Here is a 9,570-nt window from a genome sequence, read left to right on the forward strand (position 1 = left end):
GTTTAAATCTCCCTTCCAGGGAAGCATCCCTACTCTAGCACCAGGAAGACCTCCAGACCACCACTGCATGCCAGTGTTCTGGGCTAAGGCGTGCTCACCATTCCATAGCCTTTCTTCTCTAGAACACAGGAAACACCCCCTGCTCCTCTGTACCCCCACCCCCAACCCCACCTCTACACACTTTCAGCCACCTCCTACTCAATAAGACTATGGGGTGGAGGGGAGCATCACAGCACAATATGAAAGGATATGGCTGCCCAGCTGATCCAGTGGGGCAGATGCACCTACTACCACCACCACCACCACCAAACATTTCCAGGATATGAGGTGTCCCAAACATGGGACTGGTTGTTGCAGCAGCTGACCTGATCTTACTATCACCCAGCCCCAACAACTCCTCCTACGGATGGACAGACAGTTGGTGAGGAAGGCAGCAGGGTTGGTTTAGGTTCCCAGGAATGTGTACTGCTATCTCCAGCTTCCAGGCCTCTAGGGGTGTAAGGGCTGACCCTGGATATCTCTGAAACTACCAGTCCCCGTGTTAGCTCCCTCTCCTGATGACCTCACCTGAGCTGGACTGGCTAGCCTGCCCCAGGAAAGCACCCACACCTCTTCCTGTGTCCACCCACCACAGACTGCAGGATCAGCTCTTAAACTTCCCTCCTAAGTGGGCTAACCCAGCCTAGCGTGTCTCATAGTGGCTGCCAAGCAGGTGAGCCAGGGACAGAGGATGGCTCTGGAAGGCTCAGGGAGGTACTAGGAGGTAGGAGCCCTGCTGCTGAGTTATGGGTAAAGGTCTCAGTGCAGCAACCTCTCCTCATTGCTTACTCACAGTCAAAAGGCCCAGGAAGAAGTCTATGTGTAGTGTGTTCAAGATCCTAGGACCCTGCTGCAGTATAAGACAGACAAAGGGAACCGGTTTTTAAAGTTTTGCCGCTGCTGTATAATTTAAGAGTCCCTTAAAGCACTGCTACAAGTTTCTCTTCTAGTGGGAGGGACCCAGATTCACACACACACGCACACGCACAAACACACACACAGCAGAAGCACTAGAGGGAAGCTCCATAGAGCAGAAGCTATCCCTGCACCCAGCACAGAGCTCATTCTGAGGGCTCATAAATTTTTTCTAACAGATGGTAGCAGCTCCTAGACTTCAGAGAAGGGAACAATTTACTAAGTGCCAGTTACTTCCCTGTATGGCTTCTAAGGACCACACAGCTCAGGGCCTTTGCATTTGTACTGGCTCTGCCTTGAGGACCCCCACCCCACCCCACCCTCAGTGTCCTGACTCCACTGCAAAAGGTAGGCTTACAGGCCTCAGGCCAGCAAGCCCCTCCTGTCTGTTTTGTTTTCACTGTGCCCTGACACCACCCATCAGGTTTGGAATTTAGTTTATCACTAGTTTACTGTTGCCCACCCCACTACGAGAGACTCTAGGAGGGGAGGTACTTATTTTCTTCCAAGTGTGTCCTACAGGAATCTGTAGAATGAATCATTATCCACTGAGTGGAAGCCTTACCTCACTTAATCCTGACATCAAGCTAAAAGGAAGTCCCTATAATCAGAACTTTTCAGATAAGGTTTGGTGACCTGCCCAAGGTCACCCACCATGAAGAAAGTTTCAGGGGCAGGACTGGAGCTGCTTGATTTCAAGTTCAGGCACTGAAGCCGACTATCCTTTCTTTCTCTCTCTCTTCCTCTCTTAAATTTATCTTTTTATTTATTTATTTGATAGGACAGAAATTTAGAGGGTAGCAGGATAGAGAGGGATAGAGACAGAGATACCTGTAGCACAGTTTCACCGCTCATGAAGCTTTCCCCCTGCAGGTGGGGGCCAGGGGCTGGAACCCTAGTTCTTGTGCACTGTAATGTGTGTGCTTAACCAGGTGCATCACTGCCCAGCCCCGACTGTCCTCTCTGTGCCTCATGCACACAAGATGCTGGTGTTGATGGCGTGCATGTGGCAGGTAGAGAAAAAAAGAGCTACAGTCCAGGGCCAGTTTCAGCACCAGAAAACAGTCTCCCCAAACCTCCTTTACCTCAACATTCAAAGACCTCACCATAACATCTGCACGTGTGCACATACACTGCCCCCCATGCATGTATGCGCACGCACAAGTGTGTCTCATATGCTGCTTGTAAGTAAGAGGTTTTGTTTTATTTTCTCCCTTTCTATGCACGTCTCCTGGTACCGTATTGAGTGCACCAGCTGGCTGCCACCAGAGTCAGAAACTGGGAAGAGATTCTCACTTCCTCCCTTTCTCTACCACAGGGTGGGCCAGTGGCCTGGCTTCCATCCTGGGGAAGCAGGAAGTCTGAGGCCAAAAACCCTGCTCTCATCAGGAGCAGGAAACAGACATCCTGGGTCAGGCAGACTCTTGTCCTTGGACAAGAGGTCAGTGTGGCTGCTGAGAGCCCTCTGCTCACCTGTGCTCAGCTCCTGGTGTGGCCTCTCCATGAGGAGTCTATGGCCAGATCCTAGGGTGAACCCGGCAACACTGCCCTTCCCTGCTCTAAGGGAGGCTCAGCTCTCGGCTAAGCTCTCTGGGGTTAGGTTAGTATGCAGCAAAGAAGGGAGGAAAATTCAAACTACCAAAACAGAAACAATTCACCAATGAAAATACAAAATGCCGTGCACGTAGCACAAGGGCTCCCAGCTCCCCACCTGCAGGGGAAGTCGCTTCACAATCGGTGAAGCAGGTCTGCAGGTGTCTCTTTCTCTCCCCCCTCTCTGTGTTCCCCTCCTCTCTCCATTTCTCTCTGTCCTATCCAACAACAACAAGAATAACTACAACAATAAAACAACAAGGGCAACAAAAGGGAATAAATAAATATTTTTTAAAAAAGAAAATACAAAATGTCTTGTTTGAAACAGCAAAAGAAGGGAACTAACCTAAGTGTCCAGTGATAGGGGGTGGTCTACCTATGACACAGAATTACCTCTCCACTGTGGAGCACTACACAGTAATAATGAAAAGCCACAAAAAGTCACAGCATATGCACAGACATAGAAGCATTTCTGGTGTATACTGCTTACTGAACAACATGTACACAGAAATGTGTGCAGATGCTGGGGTGGTCAGCAAGGGCATGTAAGAAAGAGGGTCTGCCTCTTTAAACCTGGGATTATGGGGCACAGAATAAAAGAGAAGCTATATTTTTCTTTAAGTGCCATCATGCACATCTGACTTTATTTGAAGTGAGCAATACTGCTTCATCTTATAAAAAAAAAAAAAAAAAGAAGAAGAAGAAGAGTTTTTGTGGGTTTTCTTTTTTAAAAAGAAATTAGACCTTGCCCCTGAGGATTTTTTCTTAAATGCCTTCAACAATTCCACTGCCTTCATACATTCCAGATCTACTAAATATCCCTAACTTTCCCAAATGCACTGCTCATCTCAAGAGACTTTCCTCTGGAGACAGCCCTTTTTAAATAGTAATAATCCCTTCCATTTGTGCAGAATTCCACACAGTGCTCTCAGGGCAATTAGGAAGACACAAATTGGAATACAGGCCCTGTCACATCCCTGTTCTGTGCAGAGCCTCCTACAAGACAGTTAATCGGAATGATCTCCAATCCTTACAGCAATTTTATAAAAGGGGTGGGACTGCCCCATCTTTTACACAGAGATTTTAAAAAGCAAGGCCTAGTGAGGGACTGCAGGTGTCCAAAGTCACAGCAGCACAGTCATGGAGGCATAAACCTCAGAAATGGGCATAGTGCCACTTCATGGCAACCCTGAGTTTATTCTGCCCCATGGTGGGGCTGCCCTCGTTTAATCACATTTAATCCCTTAATCAAAGGTCCATTCCGACAAAACACCAAGGGAGCCCCATCCACAAGGGCCAAGTTGGCTGGCCTGAGCATCCTCCTGCCCCAAGACCAGCAGTGGGGTGCCCTGAGCCTGCTTTGGTTCCTAGGGCAATGAGGCCACCAGGGCCTCCCCCAAGCCTTGCCAGGGACTATGCCCCAGAAATGCCCTCTCATTGCCAGGTGAGTCAGCAGGTGCTACACTGGACAGAAGCCACCTAAGGTCTTGGAAGCCCAGGCCGATGGCAGGTGCCCGCCCAAGCTAAGCCTGCCACTAGAGATGAAAGCCTTTCCTCCTGAACCAGCACAATTCTGCCCATGGCTACCAGACAAATAAACAGCATCAAAAACTGCTCCCTTTTAAAATGCACCTACATATAGCTTGAGAAAAGCAGGCCTTGATGGCTGTTTACAGAGACTGCATTTTTCCTCCTCCTTTCTGAAAGCCTCCTCCTTTCCCCTCCACCACCTTCAATATGCAAGTTATCTGGAAAACAAATTTGATACACTCCAAAGTCTTTTTATGACAAACAGCAAACAAATGAAATTTCTCATGTTTACTAACTCCCCTGAAAAACATCAGATAAATCAAAGGCAGGAAGGATGGGCACACCTCAGAGCCATGCAGGGAACAGAAGCTGAAAAAATGAACACTCGTGTACATGCACACTTAGGCCAGTTCCTGTGGGACCTAGGCGCCTGAGGTGCAGCAGAGTTGCTCAGCATGCCCAAGTCCCACACGAGAAAATCCGACTAAAGAAACCAACAAGAACCAAGTGGCGTCTCTTTTCCTCTCAGTGATGAGCAGCTCGGAAACCTGTCAATGAAAGCAGCAGAGTGGTAAGAATGTAAAAACCAGCAGTTGGTTAATTATGGCAAGAGCATCAAGAAGGTGACTGTCCCCCATGCTCTGACCTCTGTTCAGTAAATGAGTCCAAGGTTGTGGATGGGGGCTGACATTCTGAGATGCTGTGCACTGCCTCTAAGCAAATCAGGTGACAGTAAAGGTAAGCAGCTTATTTGTACTCCTTCAGTGCAAAAGAAACAAAGCCTATAGACAAAGCCTCTTCCAGAGAACAAACATGTCTAGCAGGTGATCAAATTCAGCCCAGACACAGGAACAGCAAAATGGATTCTAGTCTCAAGGCCCCAGCTGCTGATACACAACTCCCTGGCCGTTAACTGACAAAACCAGAGACACCGTTGAGCGGCCCAGGGAAGTGTGGGTGCAAAAGAGGAATTGAGTACTGGATTCAGGCCCCAGTCAGGTGTGGTCATGTGTCCTGGGGAGGGAGTGAGTGGGACACCTCCCAGTCACCCCTCCCTGATAGCCAGGTCACAGTTGCCTTTGTGTTTCCTTCTTTGTTTATGAGCCTTAGGGATCCAAAGTCTCCCAGCACCGGGTGCATCAAGCTGCTGTCCAGGCCACCCTGCTGGCTTGGGGTGGATTTAATCAGTAACCCGTCTGGAAAGCAGACCCAGGGGCAAGCTCCAACCTGACCCCACAGGAGGCAAAATTTACCACCAGGCCACCAGGGTGAGGCTGCCAGCCCTGGGTCCCAGGCTGAACCCACCTCACCAACAGGAAAAGAAAGGTCTACCAGAGGAGTGCACCAGGTCAGACGGGGAGCACCCCAATGCTTCCACTCTGACCAGGAAGCCTGGTCTTTATCAACAATAACCATCCAGTTAATTGGATCAGTGAAGACAGGCTCCTAAGAAAGTTTGGGCAAAAGCGTGTGTTTGGTTTGTTTACTGGTTTGAATTCAGATCAATCACTGAGTCTTGTTCACAAAATCCACCCAATTAACCAGATAATTACCAAATGGCTCTGAGTTGGGCAGTATGCATTTTGAGGAAGAATATGACCTGAAACAAAACATACTGAGCAGGTCTGAAACCCAGGCTGTGCTGAGAACACTAAAGAGCCACAGGGTTGCAAAGGGCTTTTTGTTGTAGAGAACTGCACTCAATTTCACCTTTGTTTCATTTGGGCTAATATTTCTCAATAGAGTGCTTGGGCTGCGCTATAAAACACAGACAGATTACATAATGCCCAGGCCTCAGGGAAACCCCTCAGGGGCTCCTTTGCTTCCCAAGGGCCTGGACAACAACCAACCAGGTGTCTAACAATGGGACAAGGTCCCTGGTGGCAAGTCCCAGGCCCACCTGTGCCCTAGAGGACACCATTAGGGCTGGGCCTGCTCTCAGAAGTCCCCCTCCATGCTCACAGGCCCTGGCAGGGAGAGCTGTCATCCACTGGAACCCATATTTCAGAACACCTCCAGGCCTGCCCACCAGTCTTGGTGACAACAAGTAAGGAAAGGGGATTAGCCCAGCCCATTGGACACTGGCTGGTAGTTCCTCCTTCCACAGATCGCAACACCAAAACAAGGCCTTTGCAGGACAAAACCTAGTCTACCACCAGCCCCCACCCCCAGCCTTCAAATTCATAGCTCCTGGCTAGTTATGCCCCAGCTACCAAGGTGCCACCCAGCTCAGCTGACAAGGGTGATACTGAGGCCTTTGACCCCTTAAGAAACAGCAGAAGGCTTTAGTGCTCTTCTCTCCTCCTTCTCTCTCATATACACCTCTTGAGCAATCAAGGGGAAGTGAGGGGGCCTTCAGCCTCCAAATCTGGCTTCCCCCAGACCTTGGCCAGCAGCAGCTGCAAAACTCACAATCCTGGTTGCTCCCAGGGCCTGTCCTTCCAAGGCAGGTCACTGTGCCTCTTACCACTTTCTCCCCCCCTCTCCAACTCTCTTTCATTTTTACAGGATAACAGAAAAAATAAAATAAAATCCCTTTGAGACCAGAGGATATTTGAGAGTCAAATTTGGTGGTCCAATATTCCACAGCATTCAGTCCTCACACGATCTGAAAAGCTGCATGCTAGCCTTTTTTCTGAGGCTTTCTCCCTCCATCAAATAAAAAGCCAGCTGCTGAGGCCTGCGGCTCGGGATGGGTTTAGGAGAGCCTGAAACTGGGACTGGGCCACCTCCCGGCAAACAGAGATCCTCTCTGAGGAAACAGCCCTTGCAGATACTGCACCAAAAGAGCCCCCAGGGAAAGGAAAATGGGGTGTTCTGAGCACATCGAACCCCAAATTCAGAATAAAAGCCCTCATGAACCTCAATGCTCTTGGGGGTGGGGGGAGAGTTTGTTTCAAGGAGTACGGTTTCCTGAGCTAACTTTTCCCCCTCCCCATTCCTTGGAGCATGTGTCACGGCCTGTGACACACTGCCAAGGGAACATGGAGCTGGGGAAATGTCTACACACGCTACACATTTGTGACATACCATGTTAGCGACACCCTATTTCCTGGCTGGGCTTTCTTGGCACAGGTGTGGGCAGGCGTTGGGGTTCTGCAACACACATACACACATACACACACACACACACACACCTTAGTAAACAGGATCAAGGTGGCCACAGGGGAGAGTGTGCTTCTGGGGAAGACCTGCCACCCCTCCACAATGGATGAGGACAACCCCCCACACACATAGCAGGTCTCAGACCCAAACAGAGTCTGGGTTTTCAACTGCCCTGGTTTCAAAACACAAAGCATCCTGTTCAAGCTGCTGTGGGCCACCCCCTCCTGGTAACCCCACCACAGATGTCTCTCTCCACCTTGCAGATCTGATTTCTGAAACACATCAGTGCTCTCTGTCCCCACCCCTCGGCCACTGACCCAGTCCCAATCATGTATTTTAAACTGATAACAAGAAAATTGTACCTCCAGTCCCCAAACACACACACACACACATACTACACAGACAATGCAAGAGGGGAGCCCTCAGCCCTCATTCCCTAGGCCACACCAGTCTTGGTCCACCCCTGGGGAAGGGAATGCCCCCCTGACCATCCCCCTCTTCTACCCTCCCAATGTGCGGAAGACTGTTTTTTTGTTTGTTTAGGAAAGAAAGCACCCCGGTTTCGCCTGCCAGCCAGGACAAGAGAAAATAATAATAATAATAATAATAATAATAATAATAATAATAATAATAGACCATAGAGCCAAGAATCGACTTTTGGAAATTCTTTGGGTTTGAAGGTTTGGAGATTGTTAGGGTTGGGGGGGGCGGTATTTTTTTTTATGGCTGTTTTTGTATTCCCCCTGCAGCTCAGATCCAGATGGGCCGCGGGCTTTCAGAAAGGGAACCTCGAGAGCCTTCGGGGCCGGGCTCCAGGTCTCTGCCCGGGTCCCCATCCACAAGAACTGCAGGCGCGGGGCCCAAAGGGGCTCAGCCCTGGGTGTGTATGGGGGGGCGGGGGGAGCCGGATCGATCAGCTCAGGTCGCAGCCCCCCAGGCCAGCAGGGCTGGGATTCGGATTCCACAGTCCAGCCAGGAGCCGGGCTGGGGGTTGGGGCGAGGGCGCCCCCCGCAGCCTGCAGGCCGGGGCTCCAGGTGCAGCGGGGGGTCGGCTGGGGCTTGGGGGGAGGGGGCTCACCGTGGCGGACGCCAGGCTGTTGTCGGCCAGGGTGAGGTGGTGCGGCTCCCAGCGCCTCAGGAACTTCGAGGTGAGGATCTTGCTGAGAAAGGTCCGAGGGTGCCGGATGACACAGACCTGGATATCGCCCTCCTGCAGCAGTTTGTACCTCATCCCGTTGCACAGCAGCAGGGCCCGGCGGCAGGGCACGGCGCCCATCTTCGTGCCCTCGGGGGCCGGCCCGTCGCCCCCCAGCAGCGGCTTGGTCTCTTCGATCTGCCGGGGGTCGCCGCCGCCAGAGCTGCTGCTCAGATCCATGGCCGGCCGCGCCGGGGACGGGTGGGGAGGGCAAGGGAGGGGAGGGGAGGGGGCCGGGCGGGGACAGGGGGGCTGTCCCGGGCTGCCGGGGCGACTCGGGCCCGGGTTCGGCGGCCCGCACCCCCCCACCCCCCAGGAAGGTGGGGGGGTGTGGGGCGGGGGGCGCCCCGCGGGGGAGGGGCGCGGCGGCGGGCTCCTTCCTGCGGGGCTCCGCTTCCTCCTAGCTGCTCGGGTGCATGCTGGCCGCTGGCTGCTGGCTGCTGGCCGCTGGCCGCTGGCCGCTGGCCGCTGGCTGCTGGCGGCGGGGCCGACGGGAGGGCGGGCGGGGGCGCGGGGCGGCGAGGGGGCCGCGCGGGCGGGCGTGTCTGGGCCCCGCCGCCCGATCGTGTGTACTGTACGTGTGTCTGGGCGTCCGTCCGCGGGCGAGTGTGCGGCGGGGGCCGCGGGGGCCGGCTCGGTTGAGAGATTGCAGAAGCCGCTGGGCGCCCGCGCGATTGGTCCCCTCGGGGTCATGTGCCCGCCCCTCTGACGTCAATGGCGGCAACGGCGGCGGCCGCCGCGGCTTCGTCCTCGCGCAGGCGGAGCCCGCCGCCCGGGCGGGGACCCGCGGGGCCCCCGGGCGCGGCCCGGCGGGAGAGGAGCGGCCCCGGGGGGTTAGGGGGGGATGGGCGAGCGAGCCCGGGCAGGTTTCCCCCCGCCCCCTCCCCGCGCGCCCACCCCTACGGGTCCGCCCCGCCCGGAATGTGGGGAGTGGGCGGGGGCCTCGGGGGCGGGGTGCGTGACGTCACGCCAAGCCGCGCCCCCGCCGGACTGGGGCAGGGGCTGAGCGGGAGACCCCCGCCCACGCCCAGCTCTCCCGGGGCCTCGTGCGAGCAGGCAGCCAGGTGCAAACCAGAGGAGCCTGGATCTGGGGGTCGCTGGGGTGGAGGGGGGATGCGGCCCAGGCTGCCCACCTGGCTGGCCAGAGAAGATCAGAAGTCACCTCCAGAAGAAATGGCCCCTCCATGACCTGA

General features: G+C 53.8%; 1 protein-coding gene across 2 annotated transcripts in view; it reads right to left on the reverse strand.

The window, feature by feature from the left end:
• CMIP (c-Maf inducing protein) overlaps nt 1–9,201 on the reverse strand; it is a 226,406-nt gene extending 217,205 nt beyond the window's left edge. Inside the window, exon 1 of one of the 2 annotated variants that reach the window (XM_060185115.1) lies at nt 8,261–9,201. In XM_060185115.1, coding sequence (XP_060041098.1) covers nt 8,261–9,070 — 810 coding nt within the window. In that variant the 5' untranslated portion in view covers nt 9,071–9,201. The remainder of the gene's footprint in view (nt 1–8,260) is intronic. The other variant, XM_007516621.3, reaches the window with a different exon arrangement.
• Nucleotides 9,202–9,570: the final 369 nt, after the last annotated feature.

Source organism: Erinaceus europaeus, chromosome 2, assembly GCF_950295315.1.
Source record: "Erinaceus europaeus chromosome 2, mEriEur2.1, whole genome shotgun sequence".
NCBI lineage: Eukaryota > Metazoa > Chordata > Mammalia > Eulipotyphla > Erinaceidae > Erinaceus > Erinaceus europaeus.